Source organism: Moschus berezovskii, chromosome 1 (genome assembly GCF_049115385.1).
Source record: "Moschus berezovskii isolate FMDL1 chromosome 1, NW_MosBer_1.0, whole genome shotgun sequence".
Classification (NCBI taxonomy): domain Eukaryota; kingdom Metazoa; phylum Chordata; class Mammalia; order Artiodactyla; family Moschidae; genus Moschus; species Moschus berezovskii.
In genome coordinates, this window is record NC_142460.1 from 118,901,635 (window position 1) to 118,925,936 (window position 24,302).

The 24,302-nt window shown below is 46.1% G+C and overlaps 1 protein-coding gene across 9 annotated transcripts in view; it reads left to right on the forward strand.

Annotated features, from left to right (window-relative positions):
- TNIK (TRAF2 and NCK interacting kinase) overlaps nt 1–24,302 on the forward strand; it is a 410,743-nt gene that overhangs the window by 315,378 nt on the left and 71,063 nt on the right. For 6 of the 9 annotated variants that reach the window (XM_088839141.1, XM_055409944.2, XM_088839149.1 and 3 more), the window contains exons 12-15: nt 284–488; nt 19,765–19,875; nt 20,852–20,938; nt 22,316–22,504. In XM_088839141.1, the coding sequence (XP_088695267.1) occupies nt 284–488; nt 19,765–19,875; nt 20,852–20,938; nt 22,316–22,504 (592 nt within the window). The remainder of the gene's footprint in view (nt 1–283; nt 489–19,764; nt 19,876–20,851; nt 20,939–22,315; nt 22,505–24,302) is intronic. The other 3 variants (XM_055409970.2, XM_055409989.2, XM_055409996.2) reach the window with 1 other exon arrangement.

Genomic DNA, 24,302 nt, shown 5'->3' on the forward strand with positions numbered 1-24,302 from the left:
GAGGGTGAGGAAGGAGCTCTGTGGACCGTCCTGGAGAGAAGTGATGAATTCAGGAAGGAGACAGCTCTATGGCGATGGAGACAGCCTGTGCCTGCAGTAATCACACTGGGGAGGCTCTACTTGAGTTAGTTCCCTGGACTCTGTTTCTTTGCCGAGGTGAGCAGTGGAACTGATGGAGGCTCAGAGAGCCGGTGCTTGGCTCTCCTTCTCCACAGGGACCCCAGGGTAGCGATGACCCCACCCCGAGTGGGCCCTGATCTGTCTCTCTCTCTCCTGCCCGCAGCTCCATTCTCAACCTGCCCGGGGAGTCGACGCTGCGGCGGGACTTCCTGAGGCTCCAGCTGGCCAACAAGGAGCGGTCCGAGGCCCTGCGGCGGCAGCAGCTGGAGCAGCAGCAGCGGGAGAACGAGGAGCATAAGCGGCAGCTGCTGGCCGAGCGCCAGAAGCGCATCGAGGAGCAGAAGGAGCAGCGGCGGCGGCTGGAGGAGGTGAGGACGCGCCCTGGTGCCTGCGGTCCCTTCCTGGGCGGCCCTCGGTCTCCCTCCTGAGGCTGGAGCCTGCTTGGAGCACTCACATCTGAACTGCGAAGGAGGAGGTGGCCAAGGGCACTTTACCCCCGGGGGTGGTGTGACCTTGGTGTGGTCACATCAGAAAGACAGGTGAAGGGATCAGCCCCTTCCAGTCTTACTCAGGTATCACCTTCTTAGTGAGACTTCCTTGACGCCCTCACTTAAAATCTCAGCCCCTCCCTCTATCATGTCCTGTCGCCCTTCCCTGTTGAATTGTTTTCTTATGTATCTCTTAATCACCTTCACACCTGTGTACTTTATGTGTCATATCTGTCTCACTAGAAAGTAAGCTCTTTGTGGACAGGATGTGTTATCCCTTTTGTATCTCTCTCTTTTTTTATTTTTTCCTTTTATCACTGTGTATCTCAGTATTATGTATCTGGATGTGTAAGTGCTTAGTCACTCAGTTGTATCTGATTCTTCGCGACCTCATGGACTGTAGCCCTCCAGGCTCCTCTGTCCATGGGTTTCTCCGGGCCAGAATACTGGAGTGGGTTGCTATTCCCTTCTCCAGTGGATCTTCCCAACCCAAGGATCAAACCCAGGTCTCCCGCATTGCAGGCAGATTCCTTACCATCTGAGCCACCAGGGAAGCCCCATGTATCTAGATATTAGTGTCTAAAACAGTACCCATTACATACTGCTGCTGCTAAGTCACTTCAGTCGTGTCCAACTCTGTGCGACCCCATAGACGGAAGCCCACCAGGCTCCCCTGTCCCTGGGATTCTCCCGGCATGCCTCCTAAATATTTGTGGAATGAAGGAGCTAAAGTATGAGTGAATGAGTCAGTGATCAAGAGGTAGAATATAGGCGTTAATTAGAACACAGTGGACACAGAGACCAGACAGTGAGTATCAAGCATGGAAAAGCAGAGCCTGCCTGCTGCTGCTCTCCTGTTACTGTTCTGAATGCTGGAGAAGGCGTTGCACAAGTCCTTCCACACACACCTTGATATAGGTGTTCAGTGCAAGGCACGCCTTGCCCGCCCTACGGCTCTCTCTTTCTTGAGAAGCATTCCTGTCTTGTAGCTAGTGGGTATGACTTGCCTTCCCCAGCAGGCGTGCTGTCATCTGTGAGGGAACTTGTAGCACCAGCCGTGCTTTTCTGCATGGCTTACCCTGGGCCAGACTCTCACGTGTGGTCTTACAGATGTTTATTAAAGCCTCCTTCCGAGAACTTTGGTCCAGGGCCTCCTTCCTGTGCCAGGTAAATCAAAGTCTCTAGACAATTAGGAAGCTGAGCGACCATAGCTGTTGGGGAAGTTGGATGGCAGATGAAAGGTTCACCGAGCGCATGGTAATGGGGGAGTAATTTTGCGGTTCTCCCAAACACCATCTTGCTCCTCATTAACAGTTTACTGCAATTCACTTGCTCCGTCAAGTGGCCACTGCAGTCAGAGGGTGGTGGATTGCAGACTCCGGGAGCAGATTGCTTTTTAAATGGTACATCCAGGTCCGGCCTTCCTGGCTTAAATCAGTGAGGGCCTCCATTGCAGTTTGCAATAAATCCCATCAACCTCACTGTGTCCCTGGAGTGTTAATATGCAGACGAGCAACACCTAACAGTTACAATGATTGAATGACTTCTTTGTGCCAAACACTGGGTGAAATGCTTTGCTTAACCTAGGATCTCATCACCTGATATCATCTCTTTATATGTATCTTGATTTCTTGTGCAAGGAGCACATATCTCCGTTTAATGAAGGAAAAACTGAGGTTCAAGGAGGAGAAGTCACTGGTCCCATGTCGCAGAGCCAGGAAATACAAAGTCAGGATTCACACCCAGGTTTCCCTGCTTTCCATAGCCACGCAGGCCTGAGGCAGTAGGTATAGCTATGTAATCAGAGCCTTGAACTGTGATCTGCACAACTGAACCTTGTAAGCATCTGCACACAGCAGCAGGCAACTGAAGCTCTTTCCAATCTAAGTAAGTCTAGGATGTTGCCGGCATGACACACACTCAGCCCATGAGAGGTTTGAAGGTCACCTACCGTTCTCTGTTCTCAGAACTACACTGTCGTAGACAGAGGTGCTATCGTGTTCAGGGGCGGATGCCTTCAAAGGAGACAGCTAGGGCAGGGCGAAGGGAGGTGTGGGTGTTAATTAGCCAGCCCTCAGAAGTGAAATACAAAGTGGAGAAGTGCAGGTGCCTGCATCGCCTCCGGTCACTCTCTTGGGCACACACTGACATTCTCAGACAGGTCCTCGCAGCCATCCCTCAGCATCACCTCCTTCCGCCCTTCCAGGCAGGCTGCAACCTCTTGTAGGGGCGTCCAGCCCAGCAGTGCACCATTTCCTTCAGTCTCTTGAGTCTCCCGAGGGCCAGGGCCACTGCTGTTTGGATCCAAGACTTACTCCTCCTGACTTCTAACTGAACCTTTCTCCTGAGCCAGGCAGTACTCCCCAATCCTGCCTTTCCTGCTTCTTTCCTGGCTTGTGGTGTATTCCTTCCAAGAGCAATTCCCAAGGCCTTCACCTCACTGGAGCATCACACTCTGAAAATCTTGACCATTTGCATTTACCCTGTCTGGCTGATGAGTTCCTTATCTAGTGATTTGCCACACTTAGTCTCAGGCTAAAGGCATTTGGGCTCCCCAGGTGGTGCTACTGTATAGAACCCGCTTGCCAATGCAGGAGATGCAAGAGACATGGGTTTGATCCCTGGGTTGGGAAGATCCCCTGGAGGAAATGGCAACCCACTCCAGTATTCTTGCCTGGAAAATTCCAAAGATAGAGGAGCCTGACAGTCTTAAGTCCATAGGGCTGTAAAGAATCAGACACAACTGAGCACAAAGGCATTTACCATTTAACTTAGAAAGTCCCTGTTGTCATCCCTTAAAACATTTAACATAGTCAAGAAGGCAGACGTGTATATGTTTATGTACACACACACACATATATATTTTCTTCTTTTTAAAAAATTTTTACATAAGAACCTAGATCCTCAGTTGGCACAAAGTCTTTTCAGAGAATGCATCATATTATTTTGTTTTAGATTTTCTTCCTTTCATACTTATTATGACTTATTTTACATTATATGTTTTTTTTTCTTTTCATCAAGCTGCTAGAATGACAGTTCCTAACAATTATAAAGCACTTAACCATAGGACAGAGACTCTGTCCAGTACTTCATGTGAGTTGTTTTATTTAATCTTCACAATAATTCCCCTGTCTAAAGATAAAGCAGCTGAGTCTCAGACAGGTTAACAACTTGCTAACAGTCACACAGCTTGAGACAAAACCAAGTTTCAAGCCCAGTGGATTAGACTCCGGAGCCCAGCCACTGTTGCTGTGTCTGTCTGGCCTCTCCCTTGGAAAGCCAGGGTCAGTGTGCTTTTCCATAGTCTTCTCTTGGCCCCAGGTTCTGTGGTCTGTTACACTGAGAATGTAAGGATCTCTGAGCAAGGTCAAAGAAGCTGTGCCCAGTAGGTGCTCATCTTCGAACTGGGTTCTGTCTCTCAGCCTCCCAGTCAGAGCTCCTGCCAAGGCCTCCTCGTGTCTGATCTTTTGCTGCATTTTCTGGAGCCTCTAATGGATGCAAGAAAAAGTTCAGACTCAGTGGAGCACAGCATCCAGGGAGGCACACCCTCTACGTCCCTGCAGTCCCAGAAGGCCTGCACAGCAATACTTTGCTCTGGGCAGCCACGTCTATGCGCCCCAGCTTCTCACCAGAAGCAGAAATGCTTGGAACCACAAGGCATCAAGAGATTATACCGCCTTTATCTTTTGATCCTTTCTCTTACCCCTATTGCTCAATAGAGAAAAAAGGAAATGCTAAATACTCAGATGGCTGTAAGTTCGAACCCCTAGTAATGACTGTCCCTACCGCCAGGACTTCTCTCCTGCCTCCTGTCCTGCTGGATCCCATCCATGCCTGCTGCCCTGCCCTGGTTCTGAGTAGGAACTCACACCACATGGTCACAAAGAAGCAGCCAAAGTCCATAGTTAAGCTTGTGATTTTCACTTCATTGTGAGTCAGGTGGCCTTGTGCTGGCATCCTGCAATATACATTCCCTTTTCCAAATAAAGGCCCTTTAGACACCCCATTTGGGCTTCCCAGGTGGCACAGTGATAAAGAACCTTCCTGCCAATGCAGGAAACACAGTTTCTATCTCTGGGTCAGAAAGATCCCCTGGAGTAGGAAATGGCTACCCACTCCAGTATTTTTGCCTGGTAAATTCCATGGACAGAGGAGCCTGGTGAGCTACAGTCCAGGGGGTCTCAAAGAGTCTAACACAACTGAACCACTGAGCAGACACACAGACAACCCTTTGGTGACGTGAGGCTGTGTAGGTTGTACTCTTCGACTTCCACAGTGATTTCGAATGTCACCTCTGACCAGAGGTTTCTAAGGAATCCCTGCCTGTCCTTTGCTATTTATAGGTGAGCATGTGGTTTTGGCTAGATTCTAAATCAGGATCTGTGTATTCTTAGAAGGACTTTGACTGTACACTGAATTGTGGTCATTTATCAGCTTCATGAAAAGGACGTGGCTTCAGGCCAGTTAAATGGTAGACACACAACTCCTCTTTGACCAATAATAAAGTGCAATTTATAACTAAGTTCCAGGAATCTGATTAAACCTAGCTAAGCTGAATGAGCCCATCAATAATTAGAAGGAGCACATAGAGGGCTTCCTCTATCTTTACTCAGTTCAATAAAAATTTCTGACTCTTGGCTTAGACAATGAACAACTTCCCATAAAGTCATAGTCCAGGAATCAAGACCTGGAGGTATTGGAGTCCCTACTCTGGTAATCTTTTCAAACTAACCTTGGGAAGATGATTTGTGATGCTTCATTCTTCTCAAGAGTTTTGAAATGATATTCATAATTACTATATATATTTTTCAACTTTCTGAGAGCCCTCTATACCCTCATTCTGGGGAGAGTATCTTTCAGTCACAGAAATGAATGACACTCACCCCAGGAGCACCAACCTACTCCGTGATAGTAAGTTTTAATCTTTAAGCCACCTAGATCTCATTTGGTGCCTCAAGGCCGTAGTGACATCAACCAGTTATAAAAACAAGCTGGAAGATATTATATCACTTTGGTTCCATCACCAGAAAAAAAATTTAAATACAACAAATATCTCATTGTCTAGTAATAGTTGGGCACTGACATACGAAATGAGAGCCTGGAGTCTAAAATTCCCTATAAGCCTCTAGCTTTTTATTATGAGTGCCTGGGGCTTTTAGGGCTTACCTGGTAGCTCAGACAGTAAAGAAACTACTTGCAATGCAGGAGACCTGGGTTCAATTCCTGGGTTGGGAAGATCCCCTGGAGGAGGGCATGGCAACCCACTCCAGTATTCCTGCCTGGAGAATCCCTATGGACAGAGGAGCCTGGCAGGCTACAGTCCATGGGGTCGCAAAAAGTTGGACATGCCTGAGTGACTAAGCATATAATATGGGGCTTTTAGGAACTATAGGCTCAAATGTTTCTTTGTTTAAGCATGCAAGTGAATTAAACTTTTTTAATTCAAGTGACTGCCTATTCCTACAGGCAGTCACTTGACAAATTTAGTGAATGCTTAGCTCCACTGTGCAGACAACCATGCTGGACACTGGGAATGGCCTACCCTTGAACAGATGAGATCTGTGAGCGAGACTGGCATTAGGCAAATAATCATCCAACTAACCACTCATGACCATCGCCAGATTGCTATGGTAGAAAAGGATAGTGTGGTAAGGGAGCAGTCTAGGAGTGGATGCCTAGACTGGCGTGGAGGCCTGTCGGTCAGTATCCAGCCAAAGGCAGTGAGGGGCATGCAGTCATGCTAGGGAGGGAAGCAAAGGCACAGTGTTGCTGGTCTTCATAAGCCTGGTTAAGTAATGTCATATTTTGCTCTAAGAATAGTGGGAAGTTGTTGACCTATTTCAACCAGGGGGATGTAATCGGATCTGCATTTTTAAAGTGAAACTTCAGCTGCTACAAGGAAAGTGATTGGGAGGAAGCAGCAGTGGATAGGAGAGACTGGTTAGCCCAGGCCAGAGAGGACAGTGTTTTTAGGTGGATGGTGGTTGGGTGGAGATGGAGGAAAGAGATGGAGAGGTAGAGGAGGATGGAAGGTGGAGATGGAGATGGGCATATTTGAGAGAGATGGAGCATATAGATCGTGCAGGACGTGGTGGTTGATCCGACGTCTTCATTGAAGGAGGGTGGTGGTCACAGAAGGTTCCCCAGTGTCAGGCTGGAGCATTCAAATGGAGGACCAGGTTTGGGTGCAAAGGATGAGATTGGTTTGGAATGTAGTAAGTTACACCAGTGAGTTAAAGATGCATCCGGGCCTTCCTGGTGGCTCAGTGGTAAAGAATCCACCTACCCATGTGGGAAGCACAGCTTTGCTCCCTGGTCCAGGAGGACCCCACTTACTGCACGACAACTAAGCCCGTGCACCACAACGATTGAGCCTGCGCTCTAGAGCCTGAGAACCGCAACTGCTGAGCTCACGCGCCACAACTACTGAAGCCTGTGCGCCCTAGAGCCCGTGCTCCCCAGCAAGAAAAGCCAGCACAATGAGAAGCCTGCACATCGCAACTGCAGAACAGCCTAGCCCCGACTCACTGCAACGGGAGAAAAGCCCGTGCAGCAATAAAGATCCTGCACAGCCAAAAATAAACAAGTAAATAAAAAATTTAAAAACAGATAGGTATGGGGCAGCCAGTGGCAATACCAAAGATGCAATTGGATTATATAGATAGAGCCATAGAAGAAGGATCAAGAATGGGGAGAAAAATGGGAATTACTGGTTTATGGTCATGGAAGTAAACATTGAGAGGATGAGAGTCTGGGAACTAAATGCTCTGAGAGCTAGAGTAGAGCAGGAGAACTGAGCACAGAAGACTCGTGAAAATGTAAGTTTGATGTTGTTGCAGAGAAAACCAAATATTCAAGTGGAGAATAGAGTTATAGGGCCTGAACTGCAGAACGCCGACCAAAGGAGCGAGCCAACAGCATCTCTTCATTTCAGTGACAAATAAGACATCCAAAATATAGTTTTGGCGTAGTACTCTCTTGAAAACATAACCGCTTCCTCTCTGCTTTGGGGGAAGGGAAGCAACCTGCTTGGCAAGGCAGAAGGTCTGGATTTGGGCCACTGTGTGCCAGCTGCTTGCCCGGGCAACTCTCTGGTCCCTGCAGAGCTTACTGAGCTCTACAGGGAGGCTTCTAACAAAGGGTGTTTCCACCACCAAACCTGTTGTGAGGATTCACCAGGAAAATGGTTGTGAAAGACTTGGCTCTATCAACCAGCAAGAGTCAGGAAGATTCCCTGGAGGAGGGCATGGCTACCCACTCCATTATTCTTGCCTGGAGAATCTCATGGACAGAGGAGCCTGGTGGACTACAGTCCGTGGGGTCGCAAAGAGTCGGACATGACTGAAGTGACTGAGCACACACACAAAGGCTACAGAGATCTCACACTCGATGGACTCGTCGAATCCAGGTTAAATGTGGCTAACAGACACCATCTCATGCTTCCATTTGGAGAACCTATCATAATTACCTGCTTGTCCATTGTGGTCAGATTTGCTGACATCATCTCTCAGTATTCACTTTCACTCAGGTGACTAGGCCAGCCTCACAAAAGCTGTGGCAGCTGGAGTCCCAGTCCAGGAAAGCTGCTGGTGGGAAAGGTTACTCTTTGGGACCTAAGTAGTTTGTCCCAGATGCTTTCAGACCGAAAAGAGGGAAGGTTAACCAGGGGGAAATTACATGTCTCTTTAAGAGTCAGTGAGCAACAATCCTGCCAAGGGGAGCTTCTTTGAGGAGAGCATTTGGGGAACTTCTGTTGAGGGTAGTGTTTTGGCTGACGTTAGCTTCCATATTAGTTGTAAGTTCTTGAACTTTCCTGTGCCTTTCCATTTCCTTGCCTGTAAAACTAGAAATAACAATAGCATTTACCTCTCAGGCCTATTGTAAAGACTAAATGAGTCTAGAATAGCAGCAACACTTAGCACTTATTCAATGAATATTAGCTGTTAGTATTACTGGAGTGCGTGCCTTTGGCTGAAGTCTGAGATATAATTTCCAAAAGTGTACTCTTTTATGTGCAACAGTAAAACCCTCTTGAGTTGATTAAAATAAACGTACCAACAGGTGAAGTTTTATTCATAAATTGGAAAGAATATTTGTTATAATACTAGGAATGATTTGGTTATGTTCATTAAGAGGAAAAAAAAATTATCCAGTTTTTAACTGACTGGCTAGCAGATTAGTGTAGGGGCAAAGTACATTGGCTTTGAAGCTGTGGAGACCAAGATTTCATTCTAGCTGTGTGACCTTGGGCAAATTACTCGCCCTCTCTGACCCTCAGCTTCCTTATATACACAACTGATATACTATTTACTTTGCAGGATTGTTGAGAGGTAGCTGAAATCATAGGTACAGAAGGGTTGGTACGATACCTGACAGAAGAACAGGTTGACATTGTTGGGTGAATATTTTATTGTCATTTTGCAACTGGTGATTTCAGAGTTGTTATTTTTTTTGTTTGGTTTTAAGGATTTTCTGAATAGCATTTTCCATTGCCTATCGTCCTTCATTCTCTAATGTACCTTCCCCATGTACTTTTCCATCCCTTTTTGAGGACTTCTCTGAGAGCACCCCTCTTGGTGTTGTCTGGCCAGGGTCTGCCTCTACTGTTAACACAGGTGGCCATCCTGGATGTCCAGTACCAGCACACAGCCCACTCTTCATCCTTCTGGATGCACCTCATCTTGCAGGCTCAGCTGTCACCTTGGAAGGTCTCCTTCCTAGCCAACCCTCAGAGAACCTTCTCCTGGGGAAACTCTGCTTTGTGATGGATTCTCATCAGTATTTCTTGCTGTCGCTTCCAACACTGTGTGATTATGATCCCATCGTTGCCACCAGTGACTGCACCAGGTCTCACCTCCTGCCAGTATCTAAACGAAACAGCTGAAGAGGTAGAGATCTGTTGATGCTTAAATAGTAAGCTTCTGGGCCCCAGGGACACAGCACTTTGGGAGGGACCCTATTGCTAGAAAGAAAGAAACAGGTCAGTAAAGGATATCGTCAGAGATTACCCCGGGGGACTTCACGGGCGGTCCAGTAGTTGAAACTTCACCTTCCAATGCAGGGGGTGCAAGTTCGATACCTGGTCAGGGAGGTAAGATCCCACATGCCTCAGGACCAAAAAGTCAAAACATAAAACAGCAGCAATATTGTAACAAATTCAATAAAGACTTTAAAAATGGCCCACATCAAAAAAAAAAAAAAAAACAAGAAAAGCAAGAGAGAGGGTTTCCTGGTTTGAATCCTGGCTCTGCCGCTTAATCCTTTTGTGATATATTTGGCAAGACTTGACTTCTTTATGCGTCAATCTCCACCTTTATGTAGTTCATAATGACCCCATGGACTGTAGCCCACCAGGCCCCTCTGTCCATGAAGTTCTCTAGGCAAGAATACTCAAGTAAATTGCTATTTCCTCCTCCAGAGGATCTTCCCCGCCCAAGGATCAAACTCAGATCTCTTGCATCTCCTGCATTGCAGGCATATTCTTTACCACGGAGCCCCCGGGGAAGCCTTGCACATTTGTAAAATGGGACAGTAACAGTTTTGAGGGTTAAATGAGGGTACAAAGCTCTTACAACAGCCCCTGGCACCAAGTAACTCCCTGAATGAATGATCAAAGAAAAAGAGTTGCCCGTATAGGGGAATGATTTTCTTTCCTATCGTCTGTCTGCCTACTGTGGCTGCTGTGAGTCATCTCTCTTCCAGGTGAGGGCTCACAGCCCACTGTGGCCTGAGCAGGCAGCAGACAGGGACTGCTGCATCCCTACCCACAAGCCACAATCCCAGGCCCTCCACCGGAAGAAAGCACTGTGAGCAAGAATAAGTCTCCCATTTCAGGACCTGGAGTGTTAGCTCACTGGCACTGCTGAGAAGCGGCCTTTAATTCACTTAATCATGAGCTGTAGGCACCCTAATGAGGTCTGTGAGCCACAGCTGCAGCTGGGGGGCAAAGCAGCCCTTTCTTCCTGGACGCTGTTAGCATCAGCATGAAGATTGAATGCTTTCTAGCTGGGCTTTTGCCCTGTTATTTCACAAACTGAACAGAAATTATGGAACAGCTGGGAGTCAGGCTGGCAAAGTGGATGCTTACTGCCTGGGGCAGGGCCTGCCCATGGCCTCTGCTGGGCTTCTGCATCACACATGCGTGTCATTCAAGCACATGCTTCAGGACGCTGTATGAATGAGTGCAGGAAACCCTACTTTCCAATGGATCCCAAAAGGTTCCCTATTCTGACTTACTTGCCATGCTGCAACAGTCCGGGTGTGCTTTGTCACCTAGGTCCTGTGATGGGAGGTGTTTCCTGACCAGGTGAGGAAGTTGGGTTGCCATTTCTGGTCTGCAGCTTAACATGCTGCTAAAATTATGATCAACCTAGACAGCATATTAAAAAGCAGAGACATTACTTTGCCAACAAAGGTCCGTCTATTCAAGGCTATGGTTTTTCCAGTGGTCATGTATGGATGTGAGAGTTGGACTTTAAAGAAAGCTGAGCCCAGAAGAATTGATGCTTTTGAACTGTGGTGCTGAAGAAGACTCTTGAGAGTCCCTTGGACTGCAAGGAGATCCAACCAGTCCATCCTAAAGGAAATCAGTCCTGGGTGTTCATTGGAAGGACTGATGTTGAAGCTGAAACTCCCAGTATTTTGGCCCCCTGATGCGGAGAGTTGACTCATTTGAAAAGACCCTGATGCTGGGAAAAATTGAGGGCGGGAGGAGAAGGGGACGACAGAGGATGAGATGGTTGGATGGCATCACTGACTTGATGGACATGGGTTTGGGTGGACTCCAGGAGTTGGTGATGGACAGGGAGGCCTGGCGTACTGCAGTTCATGGGGTCACAAGAATCGGACACGACTGAGCAACTGAACTGAACCGAATATTTGAAATCCTTTTGCTCAGACTTCTTCCTACATTTTCAAGGAATGGGAAGGGTATGTATATATATGTATGACTTTACAGAAATAGCATTTCATGCATGGTCAGTCACTTAAGTCGTGTCCAGCTCTTTGCGACTCTGTAGACTATAGCCTGTCAAGCTCCTCTGTCCATGGGATTCTCCAAGCAAGAATACTGGAGTGGGTTGCCATACCCTTCTCCAGGAGATCTTCCCAAGCCTAGGATCACACCTGTGTCTCCTGTGTCTTCTGCATGGCAGACAGATTCTTTACTGCTGAGCCACCAAGGAAGTGCATAACATTTCATACCGGGGGGTGGGGGTGGGAGAAACAGCGTTGAGCAGTTTCTGGCCCTTGGTATAGCTAGGGCAGCTTAGAGGGATGGTAGGCATTGCTTTTAAGCCGCAGTGAGGAATGGACACTAGAGCAGCCTTGCATTGTCCAGGGTCTTCATGGAATCTCTCTCAAATCTAGTTTGCATCTCTTGTGTTTCATAATCATTATTCTTAGTTGTTCCCAATCATACAACTATGACAAAATAGTTTCACAGAAAGTATTATATCATATGACATTTAAATCCAATTGTTTCCGTTTCACTCTTGTTTTCTTCAGTCAATGAGCAGTTTCAAAGACTCAGAGAGGTTGGGGAACATGGAGAACCTCCCTCAAAAGTGGTCTAAGCCATTTCTTCTCTCAAAGCAAGAGTCCCTTTGACAGTATTCATCACAGTCATTTAACCTATTTAGTGTATCATCTCTTCTTTTATTTTCAGAGGCTTGAGATGGCCTCTTCCTATTTTTGAACAACTCCTACTGTTAGAAAATGTATCCTGTTATTGATTCAAATCGTTGTGCTATCCCTGCATTAAAACAGATTATACCAAACAAAACTCAAATGCCTTCCACATCAGCCCCAGAAATGTTGAAGGCAATGGTAGTTGTCATCTTGCCCAAATGTCACCAGTTCCTGCACCCTTTCTCCATATGATATAATTTAGCACATTCACCAGCATCCCAGATGAGCGGCAGTGACCCTCTCTATAGACATTGTATTAATAAACTGGTGTATAATGGGCTTCTTTTCATAGGCTTCAATATGAGAGTCTCATGTTGTCTTCAGAATGATGGTTGCAGCGGAAATTTGAGAGTTACATCTGCACTTGACTTTTATACTAACCTACAGAGTCATAGGTACCCAGGATGTCCACTGGGCCATCTTGTTCCCCTATATGAAACCCAGGAAAACCCAAGTAGAGAGTCTCCCCAAATAAACTGCAGCTCAAAGGTAATAGGAGCTCCTGAAATAATGACACTGACCAACATCCAAAGAGGCAGTACCAGAATTCTTCATGAAGCTTTCTCGAAGCTCAGTGTGCTTAGAACTTTGGTTCTCCATTCTACATGCTTAAAGACCAGTTTGGCACATATATGCTCATATGGTGTTAGCCATGAGGCTGCCTACTGATCAAAAGCTGGCTGGGGAGTGAAAGGAAGAGTTTCATGTAGGCTGTTAATCTTCCAGGAAAGTTGTAAATGAGTAGGTTGGATGGTTTATCTTTAATAGTGTATAGTAGATATAAGATTTCCCTGGTGGCTCAGACAGTAAAGCGTCTGTCTACAATGCCGGAGACCCGGGTTCGATCCCTGGGTCGGGAAGATCCTCTGGAGAAGGAAATGGCAACCCACTCCAGTACTCTTGCCTGGAAAATCCCATGGACGGAGGAGCCTGGTGGGCTACAGTCCATGGGTCCCAAAGAGTCAGACGCGACTAAGCAACTTCACTCACTCACTCACTCAGTAGATATAAAAAGAAAAGAATCAGGTATATCTAGGTGGACTAGTTTTCTCAGTGGTTCACTGATTGCTGCTTCTGTGAGGAAAAGATGGAAAATGGCCACTTGAGAAACCATTCATACAGCCAGCATCCTTCACTTTGTATTTGTAGGTGTCTTCACCATAGATGTCTTTCAGATCCGTAAAGGCAGCATCTCAAAGAACCAGATGCAGAATGTAGACCTGGCTTTACACTCCCAGCTGAGTGAGCTTGGGCAAGACGTTGGCCAGTGTGTGCCTCGGTTTCCTTATCTGTCAAGTGAGGGTAGTGATGGCAGTATGTGCCTAAAAGGTTGTGTTGAGAACTAAATGAGTGACTATAAGTGAAGGGCTTAGGACGGAGCCTGGCATCATAGGCGGCTCTACAAAACCATTTGTTCTTATCATGAGTAATTATTATTCTATTTTGTGATTCCGATTACTTTGTTGTATAGTGAATTTGGAGTTGACAGACTACTTCACCATCACTCTCACAACCATCCTATAAAAAAAGGCTTGGGATCCCAGAGTCAATTTCAAGGAATCAGGCCTTTTCCCCTGCAGTGGATGATATGCAGTGGTCTTTCCCCAAAACGGCAATGTTCACAAATGTTAAAGTGGGCAAGTGGAATGCCCAGAAGCTTGATCTTTCTCATCACAAATACTTCTCCTGCCAAGTTTACACAGAACAGTCCTATTTAAGCAAGGGGGCATGTATGCCCTGCGGTCAACTCAAAAGACCACACTGAAGCCTTTCATTTTGAGTGTCTTTGAACCGAGAGCCCCTGTGTCAAGGGAATGGTTTGAGGTACTTCCCAAGGAGCCTGACTTGAACCTGCATCAGCTGCTGTGCTGTCCTCTGGAGGCTGCCTCTGGTTTTCCACGGTCAGTAGGGACCCTTCTCACCACTTCCAGGGGATCACCCAGGATGAAAAGAGTGGAGGTCTCCAAGAGCAGGCAGAATTCTGCTTTGCCTCACTTCTCATTCTGAATTGGTCAATTTTTACTTTGCAATGTAGCACATTCTTGCTTAGACTCTTTGAATGAACAGACGTGTATGATAACCTAATCTGCCCCCTCATTGAAGGTGTGGGTTAAGGTGATTCACTCAAGGTCATACAGCATTCACTCATTCAATAAACAAATATTTACTGTGACTGGGTGGTCTGCAGTGTTTGCATTAATATCAGTGGCAGAGCAGGACTGGAATCTAGTCTTCCTATTTCTGATCCAGCATTCTTTCCCCCAAGTCCTGTGGCCCTTCATAACTACTGTCTTCCCCACAATGATCTGTCTCTTTGCAGCTGCTGCTGCTGCTGCTGCTGCTAAGTCACTTCAGTCGTGTCCGACTCTGTGTGACCCCATAGACAGCCCACCAGGCTCCCCCATCCCTGGGATTCTCCAGGCAAGAACACTGGAGTGGGTTGCCATTTCCTTCTCCAGTGTGTGAAAGTGAAAAGTGAAACTGAAGTTGCTCAGTCGTGTCCGACCCTTAGCGACCCCACGGACTGCAGCCTACCAGGCTCCTCCATCCATGGGATTTTCTAGGCAAGAGTACTGGAGTGGCTTGCCATTGCCTTCTCCGTCTTTGCAGCTATGGGATATTAATTCTCAAATGTGGATGTTACCTCTGAGTCTGTATAATGGGAAACATGATACGTGTAAAAGATTGAAGGTCCCAAAACCTGTACACAAAGGCATCGTGTTTTCCTCAAATCTACCAAAATGTCATAAGAATCAAACTCAGATTTTACCTGAATGTTCAGTAAGTAGAAAAAGCAGTGAAATAGCCTATCTGGATTTGATACAGCTCCAATGGGTAGAGTGTTCTTTCAGGTACTAGGGATCAGGAGCTAGTAGGGTGTAGAGTGGAAAGGATGTGGAGTGAGACTGCCTTGGGCTTGCTTGGAGGTGCCACCATTTTCTAGCTGTGTGACATGGAACAGTGTATTTCTCTGAGCTTCAATTTGATTCTCTGAGTCTTATTCATTTATTTTATTTTTCTTCCTTTCTCTAGGATGGAAAATAAATCCCATGCTATGTCCATCATGGGTGGCTCTTTTTAGAAAAGCATTCCAAGCCTTGCCTATACTCAACATAAAAGAATATTCTGGCCCAGGAGGGCATCAAAGGGTGAAGGAGTGGCCTGAGGTTCTGGGAGCCTTTCTGTTTTTCTCTTGCTGCTCCATCTATAATATATAAGACAACAGACATCAATAGTATCGGACCCTTATGGGATATCAGTTCAGTTCAGTTCAATCGCTCAGTCCTGTCCGACTCTTTGCGACCCCATGAATCACAGCATGCCAGGCCTCCCTGTCCATCACCAACTCCCGGAGTTCACTCAAATGTCCATAGAGTCCATGATGCCATCCAGCCATCTCATTCTCTGTCATCCCCTTCTCCTCCTTCCCCCAATCCTTCCCAGCATCAGTCTTTTCCAGTGAGTCAACTCATCGCATGAGGTGGCCAAAGTATTGCAGTTTCAGCTTTAGCATCAGTCCTTCCAATGAACACCCAGGATTGATCTCCTTTAGAATGGACTGGTTGGATCTCCTTGCAGTCCAAGGGACTTTCAAGAGTCTTTTCCAGCACCACAGTTCAAAAGCATCAATTCTTCGGCAATCAGCTTTCTTCACAGTCCAACTCTCACATCCATACATGACCACTGGAAAAACCATAGCCTTGACTAGTATAGTAAGAGGTAAAAACCAGAGTACATCAGAGACCCTGTCCACAATCTATATTGTGGAGTAGTTGAGACATCTCAAATAACCATAAGATAAGGCACAGTGTGCTCTAAACTATAAGTATTGATAAGAATAGAAATCCCTCCCCAAATTAAGATGGTACTATTATTGTTGTTTAGTTGCTCAGTCTTGTCCGACTCTTTGCAGCCCCATGGACTACAGCCAACCAGGCTCCTCTGTCCATGGGATTTCCCAGACAGGAATACTGGAGTGGATTGCCATTTCCTTCTCCAGAGGATTTTCCCGACCCAGGGATCGAACCTGCATCTCGTGCATTGGTGTGCATGCGTGCTAAGTCACGCAGGCAGATTCTTTACCACTGGGCCACCACATGGTATTCTACTGTCTTCTTTTGCCCTGAGTTTCATACTTGGTTCAGTTCAACAAAATCTCTGTACGGGCCAGGTGCCAGGCCCCCAGTGAGGGCCTGGGCGGTCCAGTGGGGTCAAACACAGGCCTTGTCCTCAATTGCCGCTTCCAGCAAGAGTCCTCAGATCTTTGTAAAGCTGTCTGCTGGCGGCCAGGGACTTGGTCTTTCTTGGACCTGTGTTGGTGTGTCCCCTCAAACCATCCCACAGCCAGGAGGAGAGAGCACAAACATTTTTCTTGGAAAGGCGTTAACATTGAGGCATGGCAGCTGGAATTGGCACGGTGCCTTCGGAAGGTTGGAGAAGTGATTTGTTTTTCCAGTCTCACCACGGGAGCTGAAGCCCTGGCAGAGGCCTCCATGCCTTAGCGGTGACTGAGTCAGATGAGATCATTATTAATTATTAGTCACTTTCGAGTGTCTTTCTTAGAAACTACAGAGTATTCGGGAAGCTCAGACCCTCCTGAGTTGCAATCAATACTGTGTATGCCTTGCATAGGGACCTGAGTGGCATGTCATTATCAAACAATATCGATTCCTAAAAAGGGGGTTGGAAATGTACACATCCTTCACAGAATAATCAGCTAAATCGTCAAAAGGCTTGATTATATTTTTTTCCTCAAGAAAGAGACTGATGGTAGGAGTAAAAAAAGCTTGAAATGTTAGCTAAATTAGGGCTGTTTCCTGCCAGGAGCCAGATCTGTACACATAATTATTTTATTCTCTGTGCTGGCATTGATTCACTTTGGTTGAGTGTTGGAAATATCTCTGTTTTGGGTCCTTAATCCGAATTATTCAGTCAGTTCGTATGACGATGTTTTCTACTCCCATCCTCCTGTATTATTTTTCTGTAAAACAAATAATCACTTGTCTGGAACTTGACTCATTTCTGTTCCCCAGCACACGCCTCATCCCTTCCCTAAACTTCTCTGTCACACCATCTGCCATGCTCCTGGGCCAGAAACTCATTCACCGCTCAGCCTCACATGCCCCACAGTCACCAAATTCTACCCACTTTATTTTTGCCTAATTCTAATTTCTTCTTCTAAGTTGACCTCTACTACAGTCCTTGCACTGATTGGAAATCCAGACAGTTTTTTAGTTTTTCCTCCTTTTGGCTGTGTCTCAGTAGCAATAACAAACATGGACTCTCTGGCTGCCTTTGCTTAGCTCATGGGTGCCCTGGATCCATCAAATGGCCACACATTGCATTCTCAGCTTCTGGTCCTGCCCATTTCAAGGCAGGTAGGAGCCCTTTTGAAACTGCAGATCTGGTCAAGACATTTGATGACATGTACCTATAGTCTTCCAGAAGCTCCCCATCACCTACTGTCTAAGATGGACAAGCAACTTTTGTTCTGAAAGTGATAAGACATTGAGTCTCAAATGATCCTTGGAGGTTATTGGAAGAGAGAAGGTCTAGAGGATTACAGGTGCCAAGAAGGGGCTTCTTTGGGAAGCTTTGAATATCTGTCTTTGGTTTAGCTGGGGCTGGAACAAAGTTTTTGTACTAGAGAGCTATTTTCCAGGTTTTTTAGAGCCAGCTCATCAATGTGATACAGTCACAATCCATCTTATCTTGGAAATTCATGTTTCTTCAGCCAAGTGCTGTTGAGACTGTTTACAAGGGAAGAGACCCTCTGGTCAGCCCCTCCAAACCCCATATTTTAGGAAGAAGAAATCCTAATGTCAGTACCAGGCTCGTACCCAAAGAGGCTTCAGTATTTCTCAAAAGGCATGTGGTCAGGGAAAATACTTTGTAATGTATGTGCGTCCCACACATTGTGGGGTGTTTAGCATCCCTGGCTAAATGCCAGTCATGACCCCTCCATCACTGGAACAACCAGAAAATCTTCTCCATGCCCCCGCACATGCCACATGCTCCAGGGATTGGGGAATAGTACCATCCCTGGTTAAGAAACCTTGGCTCCTGTCACTACTCCTAAGATGCTCTCCTTTACTGACAATATAACGAAGAGCTGGATTAATTATGATCTGTCACTCATGTTGCCTCTTCATCTTCTGTACTGATGGAGTTCAGACTGGAGTCATGTTGTCAGACTTTCAAATCAAGCTTTACCATTTACTCAGTATGACCTTGCATGTGAGTATGACCTTGAACAACTACTTAATCTCTCCATGCCTCTGTTTTCTTATTTAATGGGGGATAATAGTACTATAGTATCTATCTCAGAAAATTTTTGTGAAAATTAAATAAGATAAAGCATGAAAGGTGCTTGCCACGGTGTCACTTTCAGAGGCATGGTGATTGTATGAGATGATGATGGTTCCTGAGCTCACAGTCTTACTTGAGGGACAAGTTGAAATTGGCACTTACTTGTGAACACTCCGGAAAAGAAAGACAACATGGTGTATTAGAAAGGGGAATGGACTAGGAGGGAGTCAATGGATTCTGTTGCACCGTCAGCCATGATTATAGCCATCATTATACATCATGTATAGCCTTGAACATGTCATTTCACTTCTCTGGTTTTTACTTTCTTCATCTGTATATGCCCTGGTGGTTTAGTCACTAAATCAGTCATGCCCAACTTTTACAACCACATGGACTGTAACCCGCCAAGCTCCTCTATCCATGGAATTTTCCAGGCAAGAATGCTGGAGTGGGTTGCCATTCCCTTCTCCAGGGAGTCTTCCCAACCCAAGAACTGAACGCAGGTCTCCTACATTACAGGCAGTTTTTTACCATTGGAGCCACCAGCGAAGCCCCGTTTATGCCCTACAAAGTGTCAGAAACATTGAATAGCATTTGCATTGTGAATGTGCTTTAAAGTCTATAGAATCTCACAGCTTGATGATATATCACGACTAATTTATTATACATCAGTGGTGGTGGTATTTAGCTGCTAAGTCATATCTGACTCTTTGTGACCCCATGGAAAGCAGCCCACCTGCCTCCTCTGTCCATTGAATTTCCCAGGCAAGAATACTGGAGTGGCTTGCCATTTCCTTCTCCAGGAGATTTTCCCCACCCAGGGATTGAACCCACGTCTCCTGCATTGACGGGCAGGTTACTTACCACTGAGCCACCAGGGAAGCTATCCATCCGTGTTACCCACCCGATTTGAAAACCCCCATCAGGCAACTGGGAGGATGCTCTGAACGGGAACTTCTTGGGAGACAGATAAACCTGGGGCGCTCACCTGTGTGATAAATACTGAATTGCTGTCACCCCATCCTGACCAATGTGTCCCCAGATAGCACAGGTGAGAGACCCTCAGGTGCTCAGGCGTCTCATGAACAGCCAGTTGTACCCACAGCTCTGCAGCCCTCCCTGCGGATTTCCTCCATGGTTGTCTGCTTTTCCCCCACAGCAACAGAGGCGAGAGAAGGAGCTGCGGAAACAGCAGGAGAGGGAGCAGCGCCGGCACTATGAGGAGCAGATGCGCCGGGAGGAGGAGAGGAGGCGCGCAGAGCACGAGCAGGTACAGCAGGGCCCTGGGGGCCCTGCAGACGGCCCCGCGCGAGGCCAGCACCCGCGGCCTCTGGGCTGTGGGTCGCCTTCTCTTAGGTCTGCTTGGGTTAAGCCAGTTTTCACTCTTGCTCCAGCAACTATTCTCACCTGTTCAAGAAGTCAAAGGCACAACCTTGGCAAAGCCTGCTCATTCAACCTGGCTTCCTCCCCAGGCTGAAGTCCCCTGCCACCTTGGTTTCGTGCTTCTCCCAGCCCAGGGCACCTGCTTTGAAAGTAGCACCGAGGCATGACAAATGAGCCAAGTCCTCCTCTTTCATCGCTTCAGAAGAGCTTTTCTACTCATGCTGCTCTGGTCTCTGTGACTCTGAGCCATCGATGCAGGCCCTTTCTCCCTGTGAGAATCATGTTCTGACAGTGCAGTGAAACTGCAGGATGGTTCCTTTGCAAAGACAGTTCATGACAGCATTCAGCCATTATGTTATCCCCACTGCTTACAACGGGCAGCCTCTGAACTGTGTAGCCTTGTTAATTTCAGGTAGCCCGTAAAGAGGGAGCCTATAATGAAAAGTTTTAAAATGAGCTGGGTTCTCAGGACTTGCCTGTGGTTAAGACTCCATGCTTCTGCTGCACGGGGCACAGGTTCGAGCCCTGGTCTGGGAATTAAGATGCCACATGGCCAAAAAATAAAAAATATACGGATAACACTTTAACAACAACAGAAGCTGGGTTCTCAAAACCAGATAGTCGCAGCAAAGCATCGAGCTGTCTCCTTCCGCTGCTGTTGTGCCTTTGACTGCACTGAAGCGCTTTCGCTGTGGTGCAGGGTATCTTTCCTGTTTAGTGAAGAGGTGTTTGGGTATTTTTTTCCCTCCTTCCTTCCACACTTTACTTGGCAGTTTCTTCTCACCTTTGAAATGACCGGTTCTTTCTCTCTCCCTCTGCCTCTCGTTGTGTTCCTCTGCATTCTCTGCTGCCTGCCTCTCCAGGAGTACATCAGGCGACAGCTGGAGGAGGAGCAGAGGCAGTTAGAGATCTTACAGCAGCAGCTACTGCATGAACAAGCTCTACTTCTGGTAATGGGAATGCCAAGCCCACTGGTCTGCTCTGTGTCCATCTCGTGTGTGTGTGTGTGTGTGTGTGGTCTCCTCTAACGCGCCAGTCAGGAACCAGGGATCCACCCAGCCTTGTGGACCCGGAAGATCTTCTAAAACGAAATGAGTTTCCTGACTCAGGGTGCCGAGTCATGACTTTGAATATACTTGTTGCACATTCTTTATTAACGCCAGCCATTTGCAAAACTTCAACATGAATCCAGTCTTAGTACAAGTTCAGACTGTTTCTGAGACCCACGGTGTTTATTGCAGAGTAATGTTCGCAGTCATTTGGAACATGCTGGAATACAATCACAGCAGAGTGTCCCTCATCCGTAGGAAACCACTCAGCTCTGGAGTCATATTTCATTTGCAGACTATTAGTTTTACCCTAATGATGGGAACATTTTGTGTTCCCTACTCAGGCAGCTTCCACTTGAAGTGTTTTTTTTTTGTTTTTGGGTTGTTTTTTTTTTTGCCTTATCGCACTGCTCTCCAAATAAGCTGCTTGGTGTATCTTTTTTTTTTTTTTAACTTAACTTTTTATTCAGTGGCACTATGATTTTTATTTCTTTGTTTTTTTTTAGCCTGTACATGTTTTTGCTAATGGTTTCTGTTGGTCCAAGTTTTGTCAAATGAAAGATGATTTAGGCAGTATCTTTAGGTTCTTATTTTGTTTTGTAAATTGTACGTGTTTGAATAGTTTAATGACTAAACCAGGAAGTGGATAGTAACTTACAGGGGTTGTGCGCTGACCGTCCAAACGTCCTCATTGTTGCCATTTTCTTGGTTATAATTTATCGAGGACACGTCACCTTGTGAAGGGTGGTGTTCTGTAGGGGTTGCCATTAAAACAGTTCAGTTCAGTTCAGTCGCTCAGTCGTGTCCGACTCTTTGCGACCCCATGAATCACAGCACGCCAGGCCTCCCTGTCCATCACCAACTCCCGGAGTTCATTCAAACTCATGTCCATCGAGTCGGTGGTGCCATCCAGCCATCTCATTCTCTGTCGTCCCCGTCTCCTCCCGCCCCCAATGCCTCCCCGCGTCAGACTCTTTTCCAGCGGGTCAGCTCGTCGCCTGAGGTGGCCACAGTATTGGAGCGTCAGCTCCAGCATCCGTCCCTCCAGATTAAGACAGTAGTGCTTTCATTAAATGCCACTTTCCGTGCGGATGTTAACCCGAGGCTGCGCCTTGTCTCTGTGGCTCATCTCTGTGTCCTCTCGTGGTTTTGTTGGAGTTAAGGTCCTTTGTTATCTATCATTTCTTTTGCTTCCATTGCATGCTTCCCTGGTACTGGCCAATGGTTTCCCTATGGTAATTTAGCCTTTTCTTTATTCTCCTTTCCTGATCTGGACAGGAATATAAACGCAAGCAGTTGGAAGAACAGAGACAAGCAGAAAGGCTACAGAGACAGCTAAAGCAAGAGAGAGACTACTTGGTTTCTCTTCAGCATCAGCGGCAGGAGCAGAGGCCTGTGGAGAAGAAGCCACTGTATCATTACAAAGAAGGGATGAGTCCTAGTGAGAAACCAGCGTGGGCCAAGGAGGTAAGTAAGCGAACAAGTACAGCCTGTACCTACACTGCCTTGAGTATATTGGGCATAATGAGTTTCTCCTGAAGAAAGAGAGAGTTAAATTACAAAGCTGGAAAATAACTATTGTGAGACACACAGGCTTTGTTTTGGGAAGAACTATAACCTTATTTGTATACCTCAATCCATTTGTGGTTCTTCTTTGTAAGCAACAGCAGGAAGCAGAAAATCTTTTTCTGTATTGGAATCCAATTGAGTTTGTGGCTGGAGGATTTTTAGTGGAAGAATGTGATTTAAGACTTAAGGAATTCTAGGTAGGATCATTTCCTATCCATACCTAGACCCTGAAACTGATCGTTGGTATTGTCACTAATATCCTATATTCTTCTGTGGACCAGTGAAGACACAGTTGGTCCCAGACTTGTGGTTGTGGTTCACTTACAGGGTCGGAGGTCATTTATATTTTTTACAAATACTTTCATGGGAATGATCCTTCATTTGCTCCACTGCTAGACTAAAGAAGGGTTAGGGTTAGCACCTAATGATTTCCTTTATTTTCCTGTAAGCATAACTAGTCATTCAAAAGAGTGAATTATATTACTTTACATTTTGTCCTAGTATCTTCAGATATTTATAGCTAGAGCTTATTTCAAGTTATCTAGACTACAATATTACTAGAACTGGATTTCTTACATAAGACCCTATTTGTAAAAGTTTTTTTAATTTTCTGTTCTATCTTACATACGTATAGAAAACAGTTGAAATTGTTGTTGTAATATAAAAAATGGTTGTGTATGAGGAGTAGAAACTAGAGTCTTTTATTTAAGCTTTTTGTTTAAATCCTTTATGATTGTGTACTATTTTTTATAAAACTGGTAACTTTTTTCTTTTAAGACTTAAAAGCTAAATCTATAGAAAAAATCATTCTGTTCAATATAAAGAACATTTTTGATCACTTTCCCTTAAAGTCTGTAAATGTGATTTGTATGTACCTATGTCTGTAAATACTGCCTCTTTCCCCCAGGTCAGTAATTCAGTTTTGTGATCCTACCCGCAGGTTTAGCACCAGCCCTTTAACAACTCATCTGTTCTTCCAGTTAAGAAGAATCACTGCTGTTGAACAGCAGCTGGCGTGCTTCCTGGCTAGCAAAGATGTGCCATTTTCCTCCACTGCTAAACCATGCCAAGCTGAAACCCTCAGCTACAGCAGATTCATAGCTCCTGATCATGGCAGATGTTCAGAAGGCTGAAAAACTAGCCTCTACTAAGTTAATACCAGTAGCACCTACAGAAATTAATGATTCCAGATCAGGACTCCTGTTTGAGCATCACTCATGTAAGAAAGATGAAACAGCTTATCCTATTAGGCTTGGTCTTGAAGATCAACTGAAGCCTCAGGGAGCTTCAAGGACCACAGTGAGATCAAGAAAGTGTTCTCACTCCCAAGGATGTAGCCCACCTCGAGAGTCAGGACCCCAAGTCATTTGTGTGTCCTCTCCAAACATCTTCAAGGTGATGAGCCCCCAGTTGTCTATTTCTGCAAGTAAGCAGGGCCTTAGAGACCCATGTGGACCTCGGGGCACAAACTCATGCGTCCATACAAGTAGCTCATCTCCTCCAAGAAGTGCTACATCGCTAAATGACCCCTCTCAGATGCATGACCACCTCTCCTTCAGTGCTCCCAGCCCCAAGCATAAGTTTAGGAAAGGGACACCTGCAGATCCCTCCAGACACCTCCTGGAGAGGACTGGGATGCCTTGTAAAGTACACCAGAATCTCCTTTCCTCTGGGCAGCTCCCTCATACACAAATGT